Source organism: Acanthisitta chloris, unplaced genomic scaffold (genome assembly GCF_000695815.1).
Source record: "Acanthisitta chloris isolate BGI_N310 unplaced genomic scaffold, ASM69581v1 scaffold31097, whole genome shotgun sequence".
Lineage (NCBI taxonomy): Eukaryota > Metazoa > Chordata > Aves > Passeriformes > Acanthisittidae > Acanthisitta > Acanthisitta chloris.
In genome coordinates this window covers 335-12,048 of record NW_008683709.1, presented here as the reverse complement: position 1 = coordinate 12,048, position 11,714 = coordinate 335, and the positions used below count along the sequence as shown (strand labels likewise).

Below are 11,714 nucleotides of genomic sequence, written 5' to 3'. Positions count from 1 at the left end.
TCCCAGCAGTTCCTGATGGCTGCAGCAGCACTCGGACACGGAGAAGAACAACACGGACTGGATCCTCGCAGGGTCTCTGTTCTCATTTATTTGGATGCAGATCTCACTCCCCTGTTCTGGTTTTAGGGACACTTTCCATGCAGCCTGCTCTAGTGGAAGGTGTCCCTGCCCATGGCAGGGGATGGAACGAGATGATCTTTAAGGTCCTTCCAACACAAACCATTCCAGGATTCTCTGATTCTGTGAAATCCTTCGTGTTGAGGCATTGCAAAATGGCAGCAACCTGCATCTGCTTGTCTGGGAGATATCCCAGTGCCCGGTGTGCTGCTGCTCTTGAACTCCTCTGCCTTAATGGGTCAAATTTAGCAATTCAAAATCTGGCTTGTGAGGTAATTAGGAGGGATAATGCCCACTTCTTCCTCTTAACACCCTGATAGAAAAGCATCCAGGAAGGACTCCTGGACCTCAAAGATAAGCTGCCAGCTGCCACAGAGACTATCAAAGGGTGGCTCAAAGTCAAGAGCAAACAGCTGATTTTTTATGGTTCTTGGGTTTTTGCTGGTGGTGACAGGAAGCCATGTTCCCCAAGCTGTTAGCTTCCTGTTTTATTTTTACACCAGCCCGAGCAGATCCGCATGCCTATCACATGGGAGCTGCCTGCTTCTCTTGGGTTGTTCCTCAGCTGACCTAGAAAAGTGATTCTTTCCCCTTCTAAATTAATCAAGAAGTTGGGATGTATTTGCTTTCACTTAGTCCTAAAGATTTCAGGCATGTATCATGCTCCTTATTGAGAGCTGCTCACCCAAGTTTCCTCCTCTCTCTTGGAGCTGGATGATCTGAGAGGGAGATATTTGTTGCTCAAATGTTTGGGCCTGTTAGCAGGGGAGATTGTTAGTTCAGGGCACTGACCTGCACCTAGAAGTGTTTTCTGTCCAAATCATAACTTCCAGACACTTCTGTTTTCTTCAGTTTTTAATTTTATTATATTTTTTTACAAGATCTGGAAGTTTGTCCTGCCTTTTATACAATCAGTCTTGACTTCTCTCTGAGCACACTCCAGTCCTGCATCCTGATTAGAGCTCCCTCAACCTTAAACTTCTCCAGCACGAAAACAATGGTCCAATGTAAACCTCATCCCCAAGGGATTTCCCAAGGGAAGAGGGGTGCAGCCTGCAGGATAAGGAACAGTCACCAGAAAGTTTCCTGGTCAGCTGCAAGCGCTTCCTGTTGTTCCAGGAGAGCCCTGCATGCTGCTCCAGGAGGGAGGCACCGCGTGTGCTTTGGTGCGCTGGGAGAAGTTGGTTTGTTCTAATAACATCTCCCATCTCCATGGTTTAAGCACCCATTGATTGCAAGTTTGAAAGCTTTCTGGAGAAGAGCTTGTAAGAGTCATGCAGGAGCTGTGTGTGAGCGCAGGAGGAAGGAGACAGCTCCGAGGCGGCGGATGGGGAGGAAGGCAACAACGGCTGCGGCGGTGCCAGTGTGGGCGAAGATGTGTAGTCCTCCATCTCTGCCTCTGTACCTGAGCTGGGGCTCTGCTGTCACTGCAACTCAGAGAACAGCAGGATCTTTATTTCTGATGAACCAGTTTGCTAAGGGTGGGGAGCAGGGGGGTGAAAGAAGCCTTATAAATAAAGCCATTCGAGAGCAGGAAAAACGAACACCATAGCTCTGGTGTGCCTGGAATTTGCGGTTGAGTAATCCTTTCCTGTTTCTTTTTTGGGTTGTTTTTCATCTTTCAGAACAGTGCCTGAAGCAGGTCCACCATGCCGTTAGTAACGAGGAACATTGAGCCAAGGCACCTGTGCCGTCAGACGTTGCCTAGCGTTCGGAGCGAGCTGGAATGCGTGACCAACATCACCCTGGCAAATGTCATTCGACAGCTGGGCAGCCTGAGTGAGTACCATGGCGAGCCTGCGCGTTGCCCTCAGGAGTCGCTACTGCTCTTTATTTAGCTCCCTTTCTACTCTCCTGTTCCTATTTCTCCCCCATCTGCCTTCCCTGGGTAATGCTAAAATGTTTTCCTAAAGAAATCTGATGCTAATTTCATATCTCTGGTCCCACTGCCTTGCTGTCTAACAAAAAATGGGGAGGGGGGTGTGTGTGTATGTGTGTGTGTGTGAGTGAGTGAGTGTGTGTGTGAGAGGCTGCAGTGAAGCTGCAGATGGAAGGATGGAGCACAACTCAGGCTTGTAAAATGGGAGGCTCTGGGAGCAGCCAGGATCTTGTGTCAGAGAACGTGCCTGTAATTGCATGTGCTACTAAATGGAGCTTGACTCTGGTGAATCTACACTGTGTCAGTAGTCTTATTTATAATGAAAGATAATTAAAGCCCCCACGTAGAATCCTCCTCTTTGCCCCTGCTGCTGTTGGCTGCCTTGTGAGACCCTAAGACCCTCCTGAGCCAAGCGGTGCCTCTGGAGCGTCCGAGGTTTGGGGCTGCTCACTCAGATGGCAGCAGGAGCTGGAGCCATGCCTGGCTCTGCTCTCCAGTGGGCTGACCCAGAGCCTCAGAAAGGCTGGAGGGAAACCACAGGCCTACATGCCTTAGGAGAAATAAAGAGTTAATTGTTGTCTCTCCGGGATGACTCTGTACTCTGTTGAAATGCTCTGGATTGTGATTAGCCACCTTTGTCCTTGAAGCAAGACTTTGATAATCAAATTAATCTATTGTTTAGCTTCTCTGTGGTATTTGCAAGGCCTTCTGTTTGTTCTGCAGAGCAAGCCCTGTCCGCCATGTGGCAGGGAAAGTTTGGGTGCAGCCTCTTTCCAGCAGTGCAAACCATGGCTGTGACTGAAATCTGGGCCCGTGTTCGCTGCCAGTCGGTGTCACATTCTGTTGGGTTGTAGAAATGTCACTGCACAGGCAAGACCAGGCTCTGTGCTCGTGTTCAACTGGCCCTTGTTGTTCATTTGTTAGGTCTGGTAGCCAAGATGGTTGGGGAGTGTGAGTAAAATCCATCTCGTGCATGTGAAATGGTGAGGAAGGAGGCAGTAAAGCTGTGCAAACCTCAGCTGCAGGGAAAGCTCATCCCAGCCCGAGGCACACAGTGGGTTAGTGTCACCGAGCCCTGGCCAATCCCACAGGTTTAGACCTTCTTTGCACAGCTCAGATGCTCAAAGCTTCTCTGCTTGTACCTCATGAGAGAGGCTGAAGCACTGGGAGCCAAACTGCAGCCTGGTTTCTTCCTTGGGAAGGTATCCTGGGAGCCTGGCTGGGATGTGGGGAGGAGGTGTGAGCTGCAGGACCAATCCCTTGTACCCAGAGGAGAGCACTGTGGGCACACTGGGGAGAGGAGGCTCCTGCTGACAGTGTAAGAGGGGAGTGAGGCAGGTGGGGAGGAAATGCTGAGCACCATCCACTTCCCCAGGGTCAGTGTGTTTTCACTGAAGCAGTATTTAGACGACACTCACACCCAAATGACCTAAGTCCTGCCCCAACCCTTTCCTCTCTCTTCCAAAAACAAAATCCGCTCTCTCCTTGTACCTTGACTATTACAGGAACATAGAGCAGGTTCAGTAGGCTGTGACAGCCCTGTCAAGTGAATAATCAGCCATGCCTGGTGCACCACAGTCTCTTTACAAAGATGCAAACATAAATCTTGTCAAACTTTCATATTCCAGTGAGTTTCCCCTTCGTTACTATCGCAGTTGGGAGCACTTTGTGTAAGTCGCTGTGTGGTTTTGTGTGATTTTGTAGAATCCACAAGCTAGAGATGGAAGGACCCATTAAATCAAGCCGTCTGTCTTCCTGCCAGTGCATGACAAAGATAATTCTGATTGCAAGCTGCACTTTTGCAGTCAAAGGAGCCAAACTAAAGAATTAATCTCTGTCTTACCCCATCGAAAACTGTACATGAGGCACAGAGGGTGTGGGAGGTGCAGGGTGATAACTACAGGTGCACTGGCACAGCCAAGGGAGCACAGACATCCCTTCTTCTCCCTTCAGGGTCAAGACCAGAGTATAAAATACTGTTATATATTGTTTTATGCTTGATACATATTTTGCAAGGCAAAGACTTTGGTTTTTTTCTCTAGAACTTGTTGCAGTTCCATGTGAAATTCAGAAATTATTTTCAGTTCTCATCAAAGTAGGAACCAAATTACAACTTTTCTTTTTTTGAGCTGTTGCTGAAAGGTTCCAAATTATCCCAAGGGTAAATTTTCACTCTCTTTGGTCAAATAGGAGAGCTGGTCTGTGCTGATGTTGTACATGGAGAGGGCTTCAACAAACCTGGCTATAGCAAGAGCTGCCTGGCCCTTAAGTCTCTAGGCATAAAATCCTTCTCATGAGTTTGGGGAAAGCTGGTTGGGTTTGTTAATAGAGCATGTGTGGAGTCTGTATTGTGTGGGAGAGTGGAAGGAGGAGGTCAGTTGAAGTTAACCTTCAGCATTTGCTTTCTACAAACACTTGGAGCTGGCACTGGCACTGAAAGGGGTGGAGGAGGTTGAATTTTAACCTGGCTGGTTCCCCGTGCTTGGCAGTGCAAAGAGATCTCCTGGGAGCAGGAACAAGGAGCTGATATGTCAGGTTAGACAGCTGGAAGTATTTGTGCAGCTGGGCTTTGGGGGATGCCCTCACCCCTGCCTTGTGCAAGGGGCACTTGTCTCTCTGGTGGGACTCTACACACAACCACATTTTCCAAACTGCTTCTCCTCTCCTGAATGTCGGAGAAGATCTTGAGGAGTAACAGATTCCAGAACAAACTGTTGACCATATGATGAACCACTTCAAAACCAGACTGCTTATTGGGAGCAGCCTTGTAGTCAGCAGCCGTGGCTGGAAATGTTTCCCATCAGTGGGAATGCCACGGGCCCATGTCTGCTGTCGGTGCCAAGTCTGGTCTGATCCACAGTGTCCTCGGCATGGTTAGGGCTCCCAGGCTTGGGTTGTGCCTGAGAGCAAAACAAAAAGACAGGACTCACTGGGAGTTCTCGGGTTTCTCCCAGCTCTCCCACCTCTGTTTACCTGTGGTCATCTCTTGTTCCATGTGTTTTTAAACTCCCAAGGACAGGGACATCTATTTGTGGCACCTCTAAGTGGTGCAGGGAGCTCCTGGTCCAAGTCCAGGCACTCCCACAGCCCAAACGATGGATGGTGTTTGTGATAGCAGCCCACTGAGCAGTCCAAGCTGTTCCAGAGAGAATATCCCTGATTGAGAAGTTCCCCTTTGGTTTTGATTTAGAATCAACGTGAACGCATCAATTTTTCAGACAGTGCCACCTGAAGGAACAACAGGGGCAGTGCTGTCGGCTGCGGTTACAGCTCAGGCTTCGGGATCAAGGGCTGGGGCTGCTCTCTACTTCCAGAGTACTTTGAGCTTGTAAATATGTGCCAGTTACCCTGGAGGCAGGCCTGCTGGAGACTGGGAGCCTTTGAGATTCTCCAGAGCAAGAAAAATCTAACTGTATTTCCTTGTCTAATAAACAGAGCAGCAGAGAATCTTAAAGGACCCTCAGACCCATCCGGATTCAGAGCAGCGTAGTGTTGTCAGCCCTCTTTAGTTCATTACTTTAATTGACTTGGAAGTATGTCTCAATTGTTTCCTTATTGCTTGAAGATTCCTTGGAAATGTCAGGTTTTGGTGGAGCAGAGCATTTTCTTCCTGGGTTTTCAACTCGACCCTGAGAAACTTGAAAAGAAGCATAGCTGGTTCTTTCTTTCTTGAAGAAAACAAGCTTGAGGCTTGAGTACGGTCTGATTTGGCGCATGAGGGTAATGTGGACACTTTAATATTCCAGGTAAATTTGCAGAGGACATATTTGGAGAGTTGTTTACTCAAGCCAACACCTTTGCCTCTCGGGTGAGCGTTCTAGTCGAGAGGGTTGACCGCTTGCAAGTCAAAGTCACTCAGCTGGATCCCAAGGAGGAAGAAGGTAATGGAGTGGAGCTCAGACTGAGCATGGTGAAGCTTCTCATTGAGTCAGTGTGGTTGGGTCAGTGCCATGAAATCAGTGTGATGTTGCCATGGGTGTTGGAATGTCTTCTCTTGAGCTGAGGGGCTGTTTCCTCCCCTCCCAAACGAGCCCCATGCTCCTGTGGACAGCCTTCCTGGCTGCTAGCAAGTCTCCGTGTGGGAACTCGCTTTCCAGCAGTTGGGATAGCAGTGGGTGAGCTTCTTGGAGTTGATCTCAGGGGTTTCAAACCACATTGGCCACTCTCAAGAGAGCTGTGTCGATACAGCAGCAGATCTTGGCACGGCACACTCTGGGATTTGATGGGTTTCCCAAGGGATCTGTGGGAAAAGGAACCTGACCTTAAGAATTGCTAAGCATGCCAAGAACTCCCAAGTGAAATCAGATGTTCACTGCTTGGTCTTCAGTGTCGTTGGGCTGGGTCAAGCTGCTCCTCACTTGCTCTCTCCTCGTCCTTACAGTCTCCTTGCAAGGCATTAACACCAGGAAAGCCTTCAAAAGCTCCACCACTCAGGACCAGAAGCTCTTTGACAGAGATTCTCTCCCTGTGCCTGTCCTCGAAACCTACAGGACCTGCAATACTCCTCCACCTCTCAACATCCTCTCACCGTACAGGTATGGCTGCAATGCCTCCTTGTTCCCTTGCAGAGGAGAACCTCTTCCTCCCAACCTGCCAAGAAGGTCATTTCCCATCCCATGCTGTGTCGACGGTAGCCAATTCCAAGGGGAAATTGAGCTGCTAAACTGAGATCCACCGGGAAATCTCCATCCTCTGGATTACATGAAACTTAGTGCTGTGCAAGTGAAATGTAGCTAGAGAACAATCTCTTTGGTTACCTGCTGTCACTTTTGTGACTGCCTTGGGGCAAGGCTTGGCTGGCACTGCAGAAACATGCTGGGTGTGCTGCAGATGAGGCATTTTCCTTGTGCTTCTCCATAGCCTTGTGGCTCCTTTCCAGAGAGCTGCAGTGCAAGCTGCAGAGTGTACACCTACAAATGGTTCCCACCCAAGTGGGTGCAACACCCAGATGCAACACCCAGGTGGGTGCTGAAGCTCCTGGAGGTGCTTCCTGTGGCCTCCAGTGCCTGGTCTGGGACGTCTGATGAGACCTCCACCGGCTGCGTAACCAGTTCCGATCAGTCCCACTCTGATTTCATCTTGTAGGTAGTAGAAGTAAAGAAAAAGGGGGTCAGAATCCAGAGACTTATCCCACATCCATAAATATCTTTTGAGCAGGTAAAAAGTAATTACAGATAGCTGGAGGCAGCTGCCTCCTGCCAGACGCGGCTGCACTGCAAAGCAGGAGCAGAGTGAGTGTGTGTGTGCGCTCGCTTGGGAGTTTCAAGGACACTGCTGGGCTGATTTAGGGTTCCTGAGCTGGAGAAGGAGGGTTTTTTCACACCAAAAATACAGCACAAACAAGAGGGAGTTGAAGTGAGAGACCTGCTGCTCTCCTGGTGATTGCTCAGAGCAGTTGGAGCTCTTCAGGTGCTGAGTAATGGAGGGTTTGTGTCAGGGTGAAAGGGATGGGAAGTGGGAGAGCTGGGAGGAGTGAGGCTGTGGGTCTCTACCTGTTCTGGAATGGAGGACAGAGGCAAGAGCAGCATGTTTGACCATCTCACTGCACTTTCAGACTCTCACCTGTGATTGTGCCTTGTGTGTTCTTCAGGCTTCAAACAAATGTGTGACTTGATCCTTGTTTGTGTGGCTTTTTTCCCCTCTCTGATCTAGGGATGATGGCAAAGAAGCACTTAAATTCTACACAGATCCTTCATATTTCTTTGACCTTTGGAAAGAGAAAATGCTTCAGGACACCAAGGATATCATGAAGGAGAAGAGGAAACATAGGGTGAGGAACTGGGAGGCATTGTCAGGGAGGAATGGGAGGTCGGAGGGGTTAATAAATCTCAGACTCCAGAGTTGCTATCCAAAATTCAGCTTTACACTCTTAAACTCTTTAGGGATCAATGCAGTGAAGTTTTTATCTGGTTTACCCTCATCCTTGTTAATTCAAAAAAGAAAATAAAGATACCTTTAATTGGTTTTTCCAAATGTCACCATCTTTGGACCTTGGTGGTGATTTGTATCAGACCACAAGATACATAGTTTTCACATACTTTATTTAGCTTTTGAGCCTTTTGATTATTCAATATCATGATTTTTCAATCAAAATACCAAAGGAGAGATTTAGGGTGTGTTGGAATGCAGAGTGAGGATAGTTAAAGCTCAGTTCTTTTGAGGCAAGTGTCCATATTGCACCTCAAAGCTCTTAACACTAGCAAGGTGAGGATGAGATTTGGGAGTCTTGACACAGAGACCAAAACCTGAATTGCTGTGGGAAACTGAGCTTTCACTCTGCCCTCAGGGTGCTCATGTCAGGGGGTAACAAAGGTCTCATGTCTGGGCTGCACTGGGGAATGGGATGTTGTTGTCTGGCATTTTTTATGTTATCTGTGCTCCGGTTTGTTTTGGGGTTTTTTTGTGTGGGAGATCTTTGGAGCTGGCAGCAATTGTAAAAGTAAACTAAAAATCCTCTTTGAGGATGAATCTTCCTGTAATTGCTCCAGGTCTGTCCTGTCCCTCCCTATTCCCAGTGAGTTTAAAGCCAAACAAAACTTGTGTTTTTCATTCCTCCTCTCTTAGAAAGAGAAGAAGGAGAATCCAAACCGAGGAAATGTGAATCCGCGGAAAATCAAAACCCGGAAAGAAGAGTGGGAGAAGCTGAAAATGGGACAGGAATTTGTCGAGTCAAAGGACAAACATGGTCCTGCTGGGTAAGCAAGTCTGGGGCTGGTTGATTGGGATGCAGTTCACCCTGCTCTGCAGCTCCTCCGGATCCGCGGCACAGCGCGGATCGATACTGCCACTAATCAGATTCTCCCAAGTAAATCCGTCTGCTGATTTAAAATTTGCTAAATAAATCAGGGAGCTACAGGGATGGAAGAAGGTGGCAGGAACAGCTTCGGCAGTGAGTCTGCTCTCAGCTGCCTGTGGGCACAGAGGTGTTGGGAGCTCTGGCTCTGCCCCCAGCGCTGGCCTTGCCTCGCCCGCGGCCCCTGGGCTGGCAGCAGGGTGGCACCTGGTGCCATTGTGTGAGTGCTTTGTTACATTTCACAAATGGCTCTTCACACCCTAAAGTTGAAGCGGGGGTTGTCCCCATCCAAGTATTTCAAGCTACAGATCTCTCTTTAGCGCTTCTGGCTTGGGAATTCATTTAACTTTTGACACCAGCAAGGCTGGAAGCAGCTCGAATTCCCCACAATGCTCTTCTCCCTCGCAGCTTCCTTTCATATAAGAAAAAAATCTCTCTTTAAATCACACTCTCCAGCTAAAAATAAAACTTGCTTTTAGTTTAATAGGAGAGCAGGTTTGGTTTCTAGCAGGGGAATCAAGCAGCACAACAGCACCATTTGCCTGCTCCTCTCTTTTTGCTGTGTGTGTTCATGTGTTTGAATTCACTTGAGGTTCAGAGTCCCCAAAAATGGGGTGATTCCACCACCCCACAGTGAAATGAGTCCATTGACAGTGAAGTGTGAGAGTCTCTTCCTTCAGTACTATTCCAGCTTTGGAGACTTGTCTTAATGGCATTGCTGCTTCTTGAGTTCTTTTAGCTATTCTGTTCTCAAGCTTATTTTTTGATATCTCTTGAGTACCTCTTCTTCTTTTTTGCCCCTGATGATACTACCCTGATGTAACTGTGAGTTCTTCAAGTCCAAGTTGGTCAAAAGACTCTTAAACGTTTTTACAAAATCAGATGTTAAGAAAAATAGGAAAAGAAAAGTTTCTTTACATGTTTTCTTGTTTGTTAAAATACACACTGATGCTGTTCTGATGTGTGGTAGCAATAAACAGACAGAGAAAATTTCAGCCAAAGAACTATGCTGAGCAAACTAATACAGGTGTATTGGTTCTCCATATAGAAATCTTGGAGAAATAGAGGGGATTGTTTAGTGTTCTAGAATCATGGAATTGTTTGGCTTGGAAAAGGACCTTAAATCTCATCACATCCCATTGGCAGGGACACCTTTCACTAGCCCATCCAACCTCACCTTGAACACTTCAAGGGATGGGTCAACCATCTCTGGACAACTCTGGGGAAAAATGAGCTTTAGGCATTGCCTTGAACTCATGAAATAAAGTGCTGGTCTTGCTTTTGCCCAGGTACCCCTCCAACATGGTGTACCAGAACGGCAGCATCGGCTCCAACGAGAGCATGGATGGGAACTGCTACCCGCCACCGCCACAGACTGACTCTATTGTGCCACCACCTCCTTCTTTCCCAGATGACAGCCTGCCTCCACCCCCGGTGGAATTTAGGTAAGCCTACGGGATCCCTTCTGTCACCAAGGAGTAGTAGGTGGTGTAAAAGGATGACATGAGACAGGCTGAGATAGTTCAGCAGAACTTCCTAACGGGTGTTGTATGGGAACCAGAATGCTCCTGTCTGGAGGGGAAGTGCAACTGCAGGCAGGGACAGAGGCACAGGCAGCACAGCTCTCCATGAATCCCAGCCACTGTCGTCAATCCCAGGCAGAAAGGGAGAACTAGAACAGATGTATTCCACAGCAGGGTCCCAGTGAATGGTTTGGCTTCATTACATGGGTTTTCCAGTGCAGTTGTTCCAGAGCATGGACTTACATTCCTTATGTTCCATTTAGACAGTGCTCTCAGGCACGTGGTGGGATTGTTGGGGTGTCCTGTGCAGGGCCAGGAGTTGGACTGGGTGATCCTTGAGGGTCCCTTCCAACTCAGGAGGTTCCATGATTGAGTTTTGCAAAGAATGGCTTCTTTTGCCTCTTTTTGGTTATCATGTGCCCTCTGATCTTTGGGTAACATGATGGAGGCACTAGAGATGGAGATGTAGGTAAATTTCAAGGACTTGGCACACCAGCTGCCTCTTCCCAGAGACTTGGGTGCAAGCTCAGGGCAGTTACTTCAGAGCAGATGGAATAGTGTCTCCCAGGCACCACCAGAGATGGGAGGGAGTTATGGTCCAGCAGTGGCTCAAGACGCAAAGGGTGAAATGAGAGTAGACTTTTGTTTCAAAGACAGTAAGACAGAGTCAAGAGTAACAAGAGAAAGTCTCTCTGATAGGCAGGGCTGCTTGGCTTGTCTCCATCTTATCCAGAGGCAGCAATGCTGCAGCAAAGGCTCTTCTGATGTGTCAGGGAGACCAAGCACTCCACTCTGCAGCATGTGCCTCTCGGGCAGAGCTCTCAGATGAAGCTCACACTGCCTTCTGCAGTTGCTTAGATCTCTGCCCAGCCACACAGCTCTCCCCTCCCTGGTTTTGTTTTGCTGGTTGTTTTTAAGGAACCCTGGGAGCTAGGTTTGATCTCCAGGAGTCTGTTTTGGATCAGCACTGTTACAAATAGTGACACGTACACAGGATACAGCAGTGTTGTATGGGCAGTAGAGTTCTCTGCTATGAACACAACTTTCACATGGGAGATTCAGTCACTCATGCATTGGTCTTTTCCTTAAGAGCAAGTTGGGTTTCCATGTCTTCCTGCTCACTCCCCACGGTGAGCTATGAGACATGGCTGCTGCACTCCAGCTCCAAGCCATGGAATCCAGTGAGGAGATCTGTTCCTAGCAGGTGCTCAGAGCATATGCTTTCCTGGCACCCCCACCCCTCCTCGTGCCATTTATCACAGCAGACATCCCTGCCTGGCGTGTCACGAGCCTGACCTCAGCGAGGAGGGGTGGTGGCTTGTCTTGCTGCAGGAGCTCTGGAGCCAGGAGGCTGCTCTGAGCTCAACATGATGCCTGGGAAGAGCTAAGGTGGCTCATGCTC

At 48.4% G+C, this 11,714-nt stretch overlaps 1 protein-coding gene across 1 annotated transcript in view; it reads left to right on the top strand.

Annotated features, from left to right (window-relative positions):
• Nucleotides 1–1,741: 1,741 nt before the first annotated feature.
• The window catches only part of WASF2 (WAS protein family, member 2), a gene marked incomplete at its 3' end in the record, with an annotated part of 10,301 nt that continues 328 nt past the window's right edge, over nucleotides 1,742–11,714 (top strand). The window contains exons 1-6 of the mRNA XM_009079050.1: nucleotides 1,742–1,896; nucleotides 5,743–5,877; nucleotides 6,378–6,531; nucleotides 7,649–7,766; nucleotides 8,561–8,691; nucleotides 10,079–10,234. Coding sequence (XP_009077298.1) covers nucleotides 1,767–1,896; nucleotides 5,743–5,877; nucleotides 6,378–6,531; nucleotides 7,649–7,766; nucleotides 8,561–8,691; nucleotides 10,079–10,234 — 824 coding nt within the window. The remainder of the gene's footprint in view (nucleotides 1,897–5,742; nucleotides 5,878–6,377; nucleotides 6,532–7,648; nucleotides 7,767–8,560; nucleotides 8,692–10,078; nucleotides 10,235–11,714) is intronic.